This window comes from Thunnus thynnus, chromosome 23 (assembly GCF_963924715.1).
Source record: "Thunnus thynnus chromosome 23, fThuThy2.1, whole genome shotgun sequence".
NCBI lineage: Eukaryota > Metazoa > Chordata > Actinopteri > Scombriformes > Scombridae > Thunnus > Thunnus thynnus.
In genome coordinates this window covers 20,644,732-20,663,006 of record NC_089539.1, presented here as the reverse complement: position 1 = coordinate 20,663,006, position 18,275 = coordinate 20,644,732, and the positions used below count along the sequence as shown (strand labels likewise).

Genomic DNA, 18,275 nt, shown 5'->3' with positions numbered 1-18,275 from the left:
ATGTTTTGTGGTTCAGAAATTTGATATAGAGACTAATTATGAGCTGTGACACATCAGAATATGAACAGTATGTAAGGGTTAAATGTGACCAATTCCTTTTCAAAAATACCAAATATTTGATTCTTGTCGATGTTTAAAACCTCCTGGGATCATGACCCCACGTGGGATTTGACTGATATATGGACAGAATTGTGGGAGATTTCTATGACTGATTATTAGACTACATTTATATTATTATTATGATATATTTTAAAGTAGATTCAGTAGATAAATAGGTTTAAATATGACTGTACTCAAACTGACGACCTGCAGGACTGAACCTGACCTACATTCAGCCGTCACTGCACTGAGACACGTTAAACAGCTGATGTTAGCAGCTCAAAAGTTAAATGTGAATTCTGAAAATGTGACTCAGTTTGCTGACTTCTTGAAAATCTACAAACAAACTTAATCAAATAGAAATTTAAGGGACATAAAAACTAGTTGGGTATGGTTCAGCTGCTCTGATACGACAACATTTTGGCTTTGCTGAGTGATGAGTCAGATATAATCAGATATGTAATCGTATCATGACAAAATATTTGCATTGTGAGATAATGTGTGTCACAGTTTGGATGTCTAAATGAACATGACAAGCAAAATTTTAAGTAAATCTGCCAGCATTAGATCTGAAATAAATATTTTTAAACATTTTTTTTGAATTGCACACCTGTATACAGACAACAAAGATCTCTTTTTACAATTAAAACACAGAAATATATTTGATTTAGTGGGACAAACATGACTTTAGAGGCTGGAACTATTTGTGGATTGATTAACAGAAAATTAATTGATAACAATTTTCATAACTTTAATTGTTTAGACAGCCGGCTTCTGCTTATAAATGTGAGAATTTACTGCTTCTCTCTGTTTTGTATCATTTTAAATTCAATATTTACTTTTTAACATTTTAAGGCATGTTAAAAAAAAAACCCTAATAATTAAGGGATTAATTAATGATGAAAGTAGCAGCTTTTATGGATTTAACTTTTGAATTTTTGAAAATACAATAACATCAACATTAATTTAGCCAATGTCAGCCATCATTAAGAGCATCAGACTGAGTGAAGCATCTGCCGCACTCTCTATCTGTCTCTCTCACACACACACACACACACACACACACACACACACACACACACACACAATAAACCTTCAAGACTGGCCAGACTCCAGCAGCACCATTAAGTACTGAATTAAGTCTAACTGATGGGAGGAGAACGTTTTTTTTTCCCCCTCTTCCTTTCAACAAACAAACATCTGACAACTCCGACACACATTAACTATACCTGAACTCTGTGTGTGTGTGTGTGTGTGTGTGTGCGTGTGTGCCCATAATCCTACCTGGCGACCTCTTTTTCACGTGCTGTCCAACTTTATCCGACAGTTTGCACATAGCTGCTCCCATCTCCCATCTTCATCTTATACACACAAACACACATTCAACTCAGTCTCCTCGTCGAGATCTATTACATCACTTCATCCTTTGTGCAAACACACACACTCTCACACTCACACACACACACACACACACACTGAAAGGAGTAAATCACTCATACAGTACTAGCACTCTCTCCCTCTCTCTCTCTCTCTCTCTCCCTCGTCTCTCTGCAGTCTTTCTCAGCGTCTCTCGGCTGCGCTCCAGCCTCTATCGGCCACTTCAGATGCTGATTTGCGTAGCCACCATTCTCTCTGTTTCCCCCCCGTCTCCCTGCCTCTGTGTTGTTGTGCTGAGTGGGTGATTTAACAGTCAAATAGAGGCCACAGTGTGATGGACAGACAGACAGGAGAGAGAGAGAGAGAGAGACAGAGAGAGAGAGGGGGGAATAGGACTGCTGACTCAGTCATCTGCAATCACTCACTCTTTCTCTCCTCCTCTCCTCTCTGTTTCCCTTTGCTCGATTACGTAGCTTGTTATGATTAGTGTGTGTGCATATGTGTGCGTTTGTGACTACACGGTTTCCTGCCCCCACCGCTCTCTCTCTCCACTCATCCGTCCACCTTATCATCCATCTCGATCCCTTTTGACAATGAACCTGATCCACAGAGGAAGAGAGGAAGAGCCCTTCTACGTCAATCCATACGGGTGTTTATTTTTAGATGTGATAAAGATACTCATGATAATCCAATAAAACTAAAAACAGAAAGAAATGGTGCACTAAATTTGCATTTTTACCAATTTATTAACAGATTAACAACATTTTTATCCTGATTTTAAGGCTCGACGTTGGATCCAAATGTTTTTACTGAAAATAGTGAGTAAATTTAACTGCAATAACTGATTTTTGGCCACTGGGGGGCAGTGTAAGCGAGCTGTGAACACACCACTGACACATTTTCACCTTTAAAGTAAGCTTATTAGCAAATATTTCCATTTTTAAACGTCCAGCAGACACGGATCAACATTATCATTCATTTAGAGTCGTTTCTCTGTCCACCTGTCGAATGTAAGTCCAATATTCACTCTTCTTTTAGCTCTGTTTCGGTCTCCACCAACTCCTGAGGGAAATATCTGGCTCTAAATGCTTGACTATGTTCATCATCTGGCTTTTGGTGCCAAACGGGGGGTTTTTAAGGGGCTGTTTTAGTTTAAAAAAAAAGCTGCCTGTTACATCTGAAAGCGACGGTATGAGAAAATTTGCATGCCACAAAAACCAAAACAATGAGCTGAAAGTTGCTAAAGCTCCTTTAAGAGCTGATGGGACCTACAAAGTTGGTGCAACACATTTCACAATATAAGTAGTCATTGTAAATTTAAAATGCTGATTATAGCTGCTTTAAAGGTTAAAGCTTCTTCTGTAAACAAATCCTATGAAAACACCAACATAACTGATCTATGAACAAGTATTGTGTGTGTATTAAAAGCCTGATATATCTTATTCCTCTGTGTTGTAGACCTCCGTTGTTGTTCCAAAAACTAATAAAAACACCTCAGTGAGCCACAATGCTGCACTGGGTGACATGTTCTTTCATTTCCATGAACTCACACACTGCAGTTAAGTAACACTTGTGAGTAATACTCTCAAGAGCACCAAACGTGTATTAAATAGTCCCTTACAGTTGCACTATTTACTCCTGTTTGAGTATCATTTGCTAAAAACTACTCAGCTGTTTTAGCAAATTACTGAGTCTTTTGCAAAGATGAAACTATATATTTGTGACACATTTTTAAGATTTACGTCTTCAGTAAGAACAAATGGGCTTGGGGCCAACACATTATTGGTTTTAGTCTTTTCCACAAGATTAGTTGGCAAAAAAAAGAAATGATTAATACTGTAATGCAGTCTCATTTGTTAAGTTGCTGATAGACCACTATTTAAAGGTGCATCCTGGTGTTCACAAACACCAACCGACAAATCCTGCATAGTAAACCTTTAATATCTGTAAATTTGACAGAAGAAGACATGTATCTAGTGTTTTTTCTTGTGAGTTTTTGAAACAACAAGATTACTGGACGTTAAAACCGTGCAGAGCTACATGAGCAGAGTAACTGCATCAGGTTTTGTGGTTTAGGGATCAAGTTTTTGTATCAGAGAGCTTGAAAATTGTTTTCAGCCTCTAATTAAATGAATGAAAAGATGAAAATGTGTCTCTTCCATCTCTGCTGCCTTTCTCGTCTCCACTTCTATTTCTCTCTTATCTTCCTCTCTTCCTCTTCATCGCTCTTTCTCTCTGCTGTCTCAGGGATAAAAGCATTTCCCAGACGCCACCGATCGATCAGACTCAATCAGTCTGGCAGAAGACACACAGACTCTTTAACCTTTGACGCTTTTACAACAGAAGGGAGAATAATGGTATATAATTTATAGTCACAACCTCTATAAATACTTAAAGACTGATTTTAGGAGGGAGAGTTGATGTATTTTCACTGTAGAACTAGTAAACTGATTAAATGGTGGACAGAAATTGATCCTGACATCATAAAAGTGTACAGTTTTATGTTAAATATGCACAAAAATGCACATTTTGTATTACGCCTTTGATTTGTTAAGATATTTAAATAAACAGCTATGAATCAGAGCCCTTTACTGAATATATTCTACATATTTAACTCTTTAACTTGTGATAAAAAGCTAATTAAACCATTGTTATTTATAGCTGAATGTGTTATAAATATGACAGACTGACTGATAGGAGATGATTGTTAAATTAGGATTCATAACCGATGGTCAGATAACAGAAATTGCATCAAAATCTCATTATTTTCTTTATGTAAAATACTTTTAGTTACCAGATCTTTTTGATAGGATGTTTGATGCACATAAAATTTATTATAAATGATCTGTTTTGATTGTTTTGTGTAGATGATTCGTCCTTTGTAAAAAAAACAATACATCATTTGCTATATCTTATGAAAGTACAGCAGCCTGTGTTGCATTTGTGCAAACCACAAACAACAGCCTGTAAATCACTCTCTCAGACGGCTCTTATTACGAAACTCGGTGCATTCAGCAGGATCTCAGCTGTGAGGTCAAAGGTTAGAAATCACAAACAGGTCAGACTCGACAGTGTCTCTTTTCTCCTGTGTGTGAAGGTTTTTTTTAGCACGAGGTTTCTAATCAGGTTTGTGTGTGCAGATGAAGGAACAATGAGTCTCCAGCTCCTCTGACACTCATCTGCTGAAAAAGATTCACTTTACTTACTGCACACACACACACACACACACACACACACACACACACACACATACACACACCATTTGGGCTTTCAGAGTCAACAGCTGATCCACCACACACAGCTCTGCAAACTGTTTACACACAGTTTGGGATACTTGGTGGTGGGATTATCCTTCAAATTAGTCTTTAACTCGTCCCACCACCCGCCTGTGACTCTCGAGAGGTCAAAGGTCGCAGGGACTTTAGCAAAGAGGATGTTTGGAAAATTACGGGTGTGTAAAATAAGTTGTTCTGGACCAAAAACAGCCCTGCGTTCAAAAAACACAATGTGAAATGATGAAATACAAACCTAATAGTCCAGTTTGAGTAACAGATCAATGAGTTTGAAAGCTTATCAGACACCAAAACACTGCACATACACCGGTTTATGATACTATGACATACAGTCACAAAATGAGTCTTTGTGTTTGTGAGGTTACACCAAGCATGTTACAAAATTTTGCTCTTACATGTATTTGATTAAAGGAGAGATTCACAATTTTTCAACAGTCAGGTGTCCAAATGAACATTGATACAGCTTGTTTTAATCTTTCATCTTGTTCATACTGGCCATCAAAAGAGCTCATCCTAATGAGTTTCAATGTAGGTGATCAGGAACAAAATAAAATGTATTTAAAGGGGACATATCATGCACATTTCCAGGTTTATGTTTTTATTCTGGGCTCTGCTGGATTATCTTTGCATGATTGCCAGTTAAAAACTCCTTATTTATCTTATTCTGGCCCTTTATGCAGCCCCTCAGTTCAGCCTCTGTATGAAACAGCTCCTGTCTCTTTAAGGCCCGCCTCCCGATGAGCCCACTCTGTTCTGATTGGTCAGCTTCCAGTGGTTCAAGAGGCAACGTAAACAAACGTAAACAAACAGTAGCATTCATGATTTTACTTCTTTTTCTCGTTCTTTTCTCGAAATAGATATTTCTTGAATACATCTTTATGTGTTCGAGCATGAATCCGATCCCAAATATGCGAGTGGACAACGTGAACAACCTTAGCAACAAAGGCTACGTAACAGACAGCCGTTTGTGGGCATGTGCCAACAATCTGATGACATCACAAGGAGGAAGTAGAGTTTACATGCAAATGGAGCGTTCACCTCAAGTTTTGGACCTTTAACCATGTGTAACATAAACATCCGACATCAAAACAGCATAAAAATAACAGAAAATCATAAAAAGCACGTTAACTCCCCTTTAAAGGTTGATCTGAAATTAATATGAGGCTTCAGCAGTCTGAGTTACTCAAATCAAGTCAATATCTTCCAAAGCTATTGTCTGTTTAGTATAACATTCCCTTTTATACTGCAAATGCTTGTACAGTAGTTGGACAACAAAGACAGGTGTGTGTGTGTGTGTGTGTGTGTGTGTGTGTAAGGACAGGTGCATACTGAACACAGAAACCATCTGTTGTCTCCTTATTCTTCATTATAATCTTTCTTTTTCCTTGTTCGAACATGTGCTCCGTTTTTTTATTATTCAATCAAAACTGAAGTTTAGAGCAGAAAGAATGTCGCTGTCAGTGTTACCACGTTACCTTGAGACACACACACACCACACACACACACACACACACACACACACACACACACACACGCATATTTACTGAATAATGACAATGACAAAACCAATGAATAGCTTTGACACTGGAGACACAATATAAATGCTTTCTATTTACAAATTCCCGTCAAGCAAAACCCAGATTTTATAAAAGGAGCAGAAGCAATTAAACTGCTTTTTATGTTCCCACACATGATGTTTTTCTGTTTCCTTTTGCCAAAACCACAACACTGCCCAGATCTCTCTCTCTCTTTTAGTGAGGACAGATATAAATAAGTTTCCATGGATACAAAGTGAAAAGAAACATGTAAACAAATCGCACAAACAACTTCTGCTAAAGATAAAAATCAACCAGCATCACTCAGAGTAATAAAACTCCACAGTACTGTACAGATGTGTCACATTTATAGTAATGTATATGTATGTATGTAAGTGTAAGTATATGTTTATATATGTATACATGTGTTTGTATGAATGTATATTTATTATCTGCTTGTATGGACGTGTGTGTGTATATAAGCACATATCTGCATCTTGTTTTATTATTTAACGATAATGTAAAGCACTTTGAGCTGCTTTTGGATATAATGGTGATATGCAAATAAAATTCAAATTGAACTGAATTAAAAGTTGGAAACACGCACACACACACACACACACACACACACACACACTAGAAACTCACCAGAGTTCTTCCACAGCAGACTGACTTCCAAGCGACCGGAGCGTCGCATCACTTTTGGAAAACGATAGAAAAATCCAGACATCCTCCTCAAAGATTTTCCAAAGTTTTTGGCAAATCCCATCGTTCACACACACACACACACACTCTACCTGCCACACACACACACACACATATATACGGTACACACACACACACACACTGTTTAAAGTGTTTTAGGCTCCGACGAGCTCCAGATGTTGATTTATATCCAACGATCACTGGAATTAGATCCTTCGCTGTCATCCATGATGCGTCTGTGTCTCTGTTCAGGTCTATACTGGTCCCTCTCCTGACAGACACTGACCCCCAGTTGTGTCTGTAAGCATGAGTGTGTGTGTGTGTGTGTGTGTGTGTGTGTGTGTGTCAGCTGCTGTCCCTTGTTTGTTCAGTCGCTGTGACAGTTTGGCTCCACAAGAGACACAACACACTCATTTGTGGCGGCTAATGACACACACACAGGTGAAGTCTGACTGCGCTGTAGAGTGTGAGAGTCAATCAGCTTCAGTATTTCTCACAGAGGTTCAAAATGAGCCTCCATCCTCCAAAATATCCCACTCTACACAATGTGGAACCCTTTCCTCTGTCGCTCTGCATATATGTTGGTTATTTACATAATTTAAAAATAAAAAATTTGACTCACTGTGAAACTGATCTATACTTTAGAGCCAAGAACTAATTCCTTATTGACATTTCAATCAAAAATGCATAAATTGGATTTGTTTTTCTCATTCTTTTGCTTTGACAAGAATAAAATACTTGAGAAACCACTGAGTATCTTTAGTTATTTTACATTTCTGACATTAAAATTGTCTTTTTGTTATTTAAACCTGCGTTAACTGATTTTTTTGGCCACTTGGAGGCAGCAGAAACAAGTAGTGAAGACAACACTGACATATCATCACCTTTTAAGTTGATATGTTGAACATGTAGGCAAACAGTTGCTTATTTCTACATCCAGCAGTTACGGAGCAACATTATCATTCATTTGGAGTCATGTTTCTGTCCACCTGGTGAATTTAAGTCCAGTATTCACTCTCTTTTAGCTCTGTTTTTGTTCTCCTGAGGGAAATATCTGTCTCTTTAGCTGCTAAATGCTCCACTATGTTCACCAGCTAGTCTACAGCTAACTGTGTCTGTTTGCTGTTTGGTGCTGAGCAGGTAGTGTACAGTGGCTTTTTAGAGCTTTTTCTCTTAAAACAACGAAATGAGAGCTGTGAGAGTGAACCAAAACAGTGAAGTTGCAGCCAGACAGATAAACAATGAGCTGAAACTCACTATAACTCTCTGTAAAGCCAAGGGGAGGTGCAGAGTCGCTGATAGGTTCGTCATCTACAAGCCACAACCAACACATTACACACTGACAGCTCAGACACTGTTATTTTAAAAATATAGATTATAGCAGCTTTAAAGATACATTATACTTAACATACAGTATTAGTATCATCCACACTAAAAGTCTAAATCTCCGGTGGCCTTAATATCAAAGAATATGAGCTAAAAGTATGTGTTTGCACCAATGGTGACGCTAGAACTAAGGTCATAGTGTCATTAAAATTAAAGAGTTATCCGAGCTCAAAAAATATGGCTAAAAGGCTGCAAGATTTATTATGTATAAAAAAGTCTAAATGTGCCTTAAGTAGAGCAGTTTCAGCGCAGACATCTGCTCCCGCTGTTTGCGTTTCTTGACCAAACATCTGCCTGATATCTGCAGACTGCTGCTGCCACCTGGAGTCACAACAGCCTCGTAAACTCCAGCAGGTGTGTGTATCGTGTAAATATTCATGTCATAATTTATGGGACTGTCAGGACTCGAGGTGACACCATGTGCATTACTTTTTGATTAAAAGTTATCTTTTTGTGCATCATGACTTGATTTTCCTGATTTTATACAGTGTGCAAAAACTAAAATTCAAATGAACTGCATTAATTCGATGTATTGCTCAGCTCTAGGTTCACAAACTTCTGGGAATTTATCCTCAGTGGAACATAAAGTTAATTAATATTCTGGCCACTAGTTGTTAGTCTTTTAATCTGACTGACTTCACCATCCAATAGACAACAAAACAATCACAATTTTCTACACGTTCACTCTGTTTGGAGAGTAAACAGATTCAGTCTCTGTTGTATGATGTGAAAATAACAGAAATCAAGCTGTGGTTGGACTGTAGATGCTACCAGGGAGCTATTAGATACACTTTAATACACTACACCTGCCCATGACTAATGAAAACACACAGTAATGCAACACTAAACCCCATCGGACAAAGAACTCCGGCTCTGTTTGGCAGGTTTCTGTTACTTCACCTTGGAGAGAGACAAAGGACGAGAGACCCACAGGAAGAGTGACAGAGAGAGAGAGAGAGAGAGAGAGAGAGAGAGTGACAGAGAGAGAGAGAGGTAGAGAGAGAGAGAGAGAGAAAGAGAGAGTGAGAGTGAGAGTCTGCCTTTTCAGGAACGGATCTTATCGAATCTCATCTGACCCACTTTGAGACACAAGTGGAAACGCTCTGAACTGGGTTCAGTGAGGATAAAACTACACATACATGTACTATAAGTATAATTACAATAAACATCCATTTCAGTGGTGACACAAAAAAACATGAGAATTATGACATACGGTGTTATTCAAATTTTTGACTCATCACCAAATTCATCTAAAAATGTTAAGTGGTTCAACTGAGCTCAGTCGATATATCAGCATTGTTTGATTTTGGCTTATTAAAGATACCGTATACAAGCTTTTACATACTTTGTCCACAAGACAGAATGGACATGTTTATTTTTCAACTGTACAATGTCCCGCTCAGTTTGTGTCTTAAAAAAACAAATTTAAGGAACCAAAAGTGTTTTAGATGTTGAAAAATTGGCCGATACTGTAGAAAATCCTCCTTCCTGCCCTTCCCAAAGTCAAGTTTTTACAGATTATCAGTTTATCGTTATCAGAGTTTCTAAATTCTCAAATATAAATATCTGCATTGGCCTTGAAAAAGCCGAAATGGTCTCCAGTCTTACTCCGGCTGTTTGCTAAAACCACTGATATACTTACTTATAACTATGCGTTTGTGTTCACATCATGGCTACCTCATGTGTTCCTTGGGACCGCTGCTCATGTACGTCTTCAGAAATTAATGCTACACGTCCACAAGATGCAGTTCAGTGGATGACCAGTGGGGGCAGCTACCCTCATCTATATGACGTCTCTATGATCGATGCCGCTTTTTCTGACTTGATTTATTGATTATCAACAATATTGTAACCTGCTCGAGAGTCTCCAATGTTCAAGTAAGATATTCTGGTGTCGACAAAGTATGATTAGGCGCCAGTCTGCCTCCTAGTGGATACAACTTTCAGTCCTCCATGTATAAACAAAGTACCAAAGCAGGATAACGCAGGAATCACAGCTGTTATCTACGCGTACATGTTAGTAAAAGGCAAGTATATCAGCGACTTAAGTCTCATCCTCTTTTAGTACTGTTGCTACATCTGTCAAACTGTCTGTTGTCACACGGTTTACAGTGACGACTGCGGCAAAATTAGCACAACATTTTAAAGAATTCTTAAAACTTGACTTCAGACAGGCTGATGTCTCATTTCTAGATGGCAACTGTCTGACTTTTTGTGTCCAGACGACTTGTTTTAAAATAAGAACCAGTCAGTCTTAAACATGAACTGGATGGCTACATATATATCATGATAAAAGACTGAAGCTAAAGCTACAAGTTCCAGGCAAAAAGTCACAATCCTCACCAGTCGATCATCAATGAAGATGATACGGCAGTAAAGACGTATTAGAGTACAGATAGTTTGTCCAAGGCTTAGTAAGTGTCCAAAATCTCCATTTACTGCTCACTATTGAGTGTCTGTTACTGTATAAATGGAGTATTAGGAGAGATAGACAGTGTTATAAGTAAAGAAAATGTATCATCAGACTATTTTATTCTAAAATAACCAACTTCAGCTGCTGCGTTTATACACTTGGACAAGCAAGAGGTCAGATTCTTGCATTCATGTTCATGTTTTCATACAGTTTGTTTCACTTTTTCACATTATAAGAAAAAAAAGCTTTTAAGATGACGACTGTGGTGCCTAATTACAGATGCTAAGATATGACGGGATGATCGCTGTACAGGAGAGCACTGCACTCACAAAGAGATGGAAACGTGTGTATATTTAAGTCCAGTGAAGGGCATCTACTGCATATTTTGTGAACTGGAACCTACATGACTTGTTTGCATGTCCTGAAAACTGGATGAGATCAGTATTTCATCAGAGGAGTTTGCTCTCAAGCATGACAAATTATATTTTAGAAGAAGGAGTAAAACAAAACTGCTGCTGTTGCACAACCAGCTTATAAGTGACTGTTTCTGTGTATTAATAAGTGAACCAGTGGTTGAACTGGAAAATGCTCTCGAGCTCCTTGTGTAGGTTTCCTCCAAGACATTAGCAATGTTTTTTTTGTTTTTTGTTTCTTTGAGAAAGGCGGGTCATCCGTGTTGTTGAAATCCTGATCCAGTAATGGGCCCTTAACAAGCTTCCTGAGTTAACTGTGGAAACGCCAACAGAGACGCACAGACACAACTTCATCAGCGCTGCTGGTAAAACTGACGGGAAACACAGAGCTCATTGTCTGTTAATGAAGTTAAAACAGTAAATGGACGAAGGCAGAGGAAGAAGAATATTTAGTTTAGAATCCATCAGCCTTGTTTTCAGTATAAGCATCAGTTGTTGTGCTTCATTTAAAATATTACAGTATATTCAGCGTCCTATAAATAACTTAACGCTCGAGGCAGAAATCACAGATTACATGAAGCCATTTGTTTGGTTTATACTTTAACTTGGAGCTGCTGCCGACACACTCACAGATTATTTATTATGTTTTGGTTTTATTGTATTTTGTTTCTTTCCAACCTCCTTGAGTGTCCTTTGACTTTTCTCTACGTATCTACACTCACCGAGCACTTTATTAGGAACACCTGTGTGATCTAATGTAATCTAATACAACATAAATTCAACTTTATGAGACTGATACATTTTCAGTTTTTGTTGACATTGTCTGAAAGGTGATAATTCTACTTTATTTATTATTGAGGTTGTGGAAGCTGCTCCTAGTGAGGTATGGTGTGTTTATTACTGACATGGAAACTTATACCTTTATGTTATTGTTTTAAGATTATGTTGTACTTCCTTATAGTCAAAAACACATCATAAGACTTTGTGCTTCCTGTGTGAAAATGTTCCCAGCAGGTACCATCAAAGATGAGCTGTGGGGCTCCATCACTGTAACTTTACTGCTCATTAGACAGAAGCAGATAATGAGTCTGAGAGAAACATTAATAGAAACAGAAATAGTAAATTAATTAAAAGATGAATACGAGATGATTGTGATGTTAATACTGACACTAAACTACAGCCGAGCAAACTAGGGGATCTGCATTTGCAAATGTCTTAAAAATAAGACAACTTGCTCTTGCTTACTCTGTGAATTCATCTTTAAATTTCCACAACAATTACTTATTTTATTTCTGCTATAAACTCAGTGTAACGGCAGCTAAAGGCAGAAAGTCAGCAGCCTGTGTCAGTAATGTTAGTTAATGGTTATACTGTACCGAGTGAAGCTGTAGCAGCAAAACACTTGAGTTTACTGAAGCAAGGCTGCACTTTACAGGGTATTAATTCAACTTTTTATTTATATATTATAATATTTATTGTATTTTTTTGTTGTCTTTCAAAAGTTGCACAGCCTCAGAGCTTTATTTTAGACACCATATACTGAAATGATTGTCAATTTGTACGCATGCTTCATAAAAAGTGTGATTAAATTTGGACTATTTAAATCAATTTATTGCAGGAAAGCTAAATTTAAAAAGGTAAATGTAATATGTTTGGACTTTTGCTTGAAGCTGTCTTGTTAATGTGCCAAAAGCATCACTGGGATGCATGACTGAGATTCTTTGTTGTGGTTTTTCTTCCACCGATGACATTTCAAAATGACATTTACCTGACTAAGGAAATGGAGGATGAGGGAGGAGAGGTGGGAAACATATTGATTTTGTAAACACTTTGAGTGAGAATGAAGGTTTGATGTAGCAGTCGTTTGAATATTCAAACTTTTCTGAGTCTCATTTCCGTTTCCAGCGTTAAGAAACGCATCGTAGCAGCCACGTTAGGAGTCCAACACATGAGGAAGAAGAGCCTTTTTCTGTGTCGTCTATTTTTATTGTTCGTCAGACAGAAGTGGACAAAGAGGGAGGTCTAGAGTTTGTACTCCAGGAGACACTCGTTTCCTTCCAGATCTGAACCGGTCCGTCTACATACCGACTGCATTCCAGCTGCGTCTCAGAGCCGAGCCTATTTTTACCATCAACAGTCAAACATGTGATCTCACTACGTGTCAGAAAGTATTTCCTACAAGATCTGATGGGTTTTTGATAAGAATCTGTTTATTTATATGATTTGAGGTACACCTTCATTTAGTCAGTCAGTCCACATGTGAGCTGCTGATGAAGCTTCTGGCTCATTTTTGACTCCAAAAACTCCAATTATATTTCAATAAAACTACTGAATTACGCTCTGTTTTCCTGAAATGTTCATTATCTGTCACTTATACCAATCTACTGCTTTACTATGCTGCTATAGATGAGATTAAGGATGCAACTAACGGTTATTTTCACCACTGATTAACCTGCTGATTATTATTTTTCAATTAAACTTTTAAGAGTTTCAATGAAATGTGAGAAAATAGTAACGTATGCCAATTAAAATTTCTCAGACCCCCAAACCAAACAGTCCAAAACTTAAAAGATATAAAGTTGCAAATGATATAAAACTGAAAAAAAGCAGCAAATGTTTTGACTTCCTGCTTAATAAATGGCTTAAAAGAATAATCAAAGTCATTGATTTGATGAATTTCCTGTCAATCAGCTGATCAGTTAATCATGTCAGTACTGAAAAAGATTAATATAAGTTAAAATAGTGAGTTAAAAATATAAAAGCAGACAAGATTTGGGTGGGTTTACCGTTTGCTCGAAACACTGAGGTCACCAACCAAACTCTGTACAATGTGTAATTTCACTGTCCAGTTATATTTATTGGAAAAAACATTTTATTTTCCCAACATGATGTTCTTGTGCCAGATGGCAGAATACTGAATTCCTTTCATTTTAATTCATTGTTGCTGTTGTTGTATTATTTTTTTAACCTAAAAATAGTCAGATTTTGTCTTTAAAAAGTCAGAATCCATGTGTTAAATGTGTCCAGTGTAAACTCATTTTAGTGTCATTATAAACCCTCCTGATTTCCAAACATATAACAGAGGTCATGACCTCTTCGTCCTCTCTGGTGGCTACAGCTGATCTGTCAGGTTAGATAAACATTGGTTTTCCTTAACATTCATACACTGAAAATCAGTGCAATCCATCTCTGATATGATGCTTATTGATTCACATTTATTGTAGAATTGATCAATATTACACGTGTTGTCTTTGGGAAACTCTTAAGAGGATTTTGGGCATAAAAATAGTCAATTTAAAGCCTTTGAATGTTTAATTTCTATTTAAACTGACCCTAATCAACCTGAATATATACACAAAATCACAGAAAACAGATTAGTCACCTGACATTCATATGAGTCTTTAAACTTTTAAAATAAACCTCTGAAGGGGCTCATTCACTGTGGGACCCCAGACCCATAATCAGCAGACTCACCTGCACAGGTGAAACCATCCTGGAAGATGTAGTGGCAGCACACATCACACCAGCTGCCCTCCCAGCAGGGCAGGAAGGTGTGACCCTCCCCGGACTCCTGCTTCACCCTGGGGTCCCTCTCCTCGGGGGAGAAGATGGTCCTCACATCGGGAGGTCTGAACCCCTTCTTCCTGCCCCGGGGCGGCCCTCCTCCGTGATCCTCCGGTCCGTCCGCCTCGCCGTTACTCCTCTCCGGGTGTCCTCTCTCGCTCCAAGCCGCCTCCAGGCTCTCCAGACTGGCCGGCTGAGGAGACGCGTGCCGCCGGTCAGCTCTCACCACCACGGCGCCCTTGGACATCCGCATCTTGGCGCCCGGTGGCGGCCACGTCGCCTCCGGTGGATCGCTGAGTCTAACCGGGGTGCTGATGATATGAACAGCCTGGACGGTTAACGGAGAGTCATCCCGCACCGAGGAGCGCGTGGGGGCGTATTTCCGACCCTGGTGCACGACGTTAAACATTACGCACGCTCCTCATACTCTGCTGCGTAACAGGTCGGTACAGGTGTGTTAAACAGTGACACACAGCAGGTGAGACGGCTTGTGATGAGCCGTGTTTGTTGTCGGTAAGCAGGTTGAGGCGGTCGGAGGTGTGCAGGCAGGGGCGGATTTACTGATTTGGGGGCCCCAGGCAAACTCTGGGGCCCCTGAAACTGAACATCCTCCTCATCCTCTCTGTCTTGCTTTATTTTTACCTTTTCTCTAACTGGGAATGTTGGTCCTGATAGTGGTGGAAGTACTCAGAACTGTTTTCATAAGTAAAACCATTAATAATGCATTGTTAAAACACCAAAAACTACATATATTTACTTTTGAGTGACAGACGCCATCTAGCAGCTGTCGTAATTATGACCCAGAGAAGTGATGCAGGTCAGATGACGTCAATATAAGGTGACTTCCTTATGAGGAGGAGGCAGGTTTGGTGGATGGTATAGACTGTCAAAAATTAATGGACGTAGTCATCATGATGTCATCCATTGGTTTGTGGGCTGCTTTTTTGAAGCCTTGAGTTTAGCGATTTGACCGTTGCCATCTTGGATTTGAATGTCGCCATCTTTGATTTTTCGGAGCCAGAAGTGACCATATTTGGAGGAGAGGGTGGAGCTGACCCTAGCGCTAGCTGCTAGCTTGGTTAGCATGGTACATTTACAGTTTGTGGTTAACTGTGATAATACTAATGCTAATGCTAGTTTTCACTAGCGTAAAAGAGGGTTAAAACCATTAAAACAAAATGTGCTTACTGGAAAAACTGAACATCCGACTCCTTAGAGGGTCTTTTATCACAACCAAACGCTGAACAAGACTTTTTTAGGCGACCAAAATGTTACAATTAACTTTCATGAACTGAAAACGCACTGTGAAATAGCAGCGGCTACGCCTGTGCTCTGTGAATCTGGGGATACGTCATGGTTACTTTAGCTAATCAATGTTGTCGCCGTGATAGCAACGGAGCCACACCCTAAAGCCTACGCTGCTTTATTGTCTATTTTACTCTAAATGGGACCATAATTTACAAAATGAACTTCATGCTGTATTGAAGACGACTTGAATCTAGCGATTGAGACCATAAACTCATTAGGAAAGTGTTTACTGAGGTAATAAATCACGTGAGGAGTAGGGTCTCATAGACTTCTATACAATCAGACTTCTTTTTGCAGCCAGTGGAGTCGCTGCAGGTTTAAGGCTCTTCCGCATTGGCTTCACTTTCCAGACCTGGAGCTGCTGGCTTGGTGGATGGCTAGACAGTTTTCCCAACCATGAGTTGGGACATTTTTGCCATGACGACGACGGTTGTCACGTTTCAAGTGATCATTTTAACCCAAATCTTGATCTATCCTAAGCCTAACCAAGTGGTTTTTGTGCCTAAACCTAACCAGATCTTAACCACAGCGTTGTCACATTATAAACATTGTTATTTTAACAGTGATTTGTTTGGAAAGCAACACATTACGGTCCAGTGGGTCGTTCTGGAGTGCAGGTAGAAATGACCAACTGTATGTGTTCATTTAATTTGGAGGACTTGGTTGGTAAAAGTTCTGCACTCAAAGTTTTACTTAAAAGTGAAGAGTGACAGAGAGGAATTATCAGCACAATGTACTTAAATGTACTTAACATCTGATCAAGGTGGAGCTTTTCATTCTAATATAATGCTGTTGATATATGATAGTTTAATGAATAATAATGCATCATATATTGTTATATTTTGTGGGTAAAATCTGAATCTGCAACCAGTAACAATTATCTGTCAGGTAAATATAGTGGTACAATGTTTTCGTCTGAAGTAGAAGTTTACAAGTTGCCTATTTTAGTAAGATAATTCAATATTTTTCATGTCTAAATATCATAATAAATCTATAGCTGTTTGGGGCCTTTTTAGTTACTTCCTCTGCACAGAATGTAAAAAATTGAGATTTATTTAAAGTGTAAGAAATTAAGCAGCTTTTGGAAATCAATATATAACTTCACAAAATCCATGCTAGATACTGAAATTCAATTCAATCCTTTTTATTTTCATTAAATTCCACACCAAATCAGAATTCAGATAAATTAAAAATAAGAATACTTATCACCATTACGTACTTTGCAAAATAAAGTATTTTGTTGTGTTGGAAAGACGAGACTGCTCCAACTTTTAATTGATTTCTTGATCAAATATCTTATTTTCTTCCCTGACAGAAGTTGTCATTGAAAAATAAAAAAATTGTGAACAAACTTTCTCTGTGTTTTAGTCGCTTTTTATCTTGTATTTGTAAAATGTAAAATGCCAGACAGAGCAGATGTTCTGTTATATAAAGAAAATATTTAATGGACTGTTGGCAAAGACATAATTTTGGCTCATTTTAGATAATTGCTGGTATTTTGTTTGTTTGTTTGTTTGTGACTTGGATGAAATGTGGCGGCTGCAATAATAAAATAGAAAATGAAAATATAAAAACCACAATAACTTCTTAACATTTTGAACTGGATAGTATCTGTTCCTCCTTTCACCACAAGGAGGTGCTGTTTTCACTATTCAGCATAATCAGATCTCAGCAGTTAAGAGGAAAACAAAGACGTGTACTTTATATTAAATTTATAAATTAAATTTCAACAGTTCAGTAAGTTATTGATCTTTCAACAGTCTGATCAGATCAGGTCTCCCACACAAGTAAATTTCTACTTTTTTATTATTAACTTCCAATTTATGCATTAATTGGTCTTAATGTGTCACTTTTAACTTCTACCTTATATTGTAACAATCACATTTTTGCTGCTATTATTAGTTTTACTGCTTGTTTTTTATTTGTTTTTGTGAAGTGGCTTTTAAACAGTTTTTAAGTGTTATACAAATACGATTTTAATAACATTATGGGACATTTTAGCTCATAGATTAGTTTCCCAGCTGATCACATTTCCTTCCTTCTGCAGTCTGATACTGATGAATCATGAAATATGAGAAACAAAAACATCCTGGAACTTAAAGTGTCTTTAACATCCTGCAAAGTTCACCAGTAACTTCTGTTTTAAAGATGGTCAGTTTATTTTTCCTGCTACTGTAAAAGA

At 38.1% G+C, this 18,275-nt stretch overlaps 1 protein-coding gene across 1 annotated transcript in view; it reads right to left on the bottom strand.

Moving 5' to 3' along the window:
• The window catches only part of rassf3 (Ras association domain family member 3), an 81,321-nt gene extending 65,651 nt beyond the window's left edge, over window positions 1–15,670 (bottom strand). The window contains exon 1 of the mRNA XM_067581773.1: window positions 14,696–15,670. Within this exon, the coding sequence (XP_067437874.1) occupies window positions 14,696–15,194 (499 nt within the window). The 5' untranslated portion in view covers window positions 15,195–15,670. The remainder of the gene's footprint in view (window positions 1–14,695) is intronic.
• Between the last annotated feature and the right edge of the window lie 2,605 nt (window positions 15,671–18,275).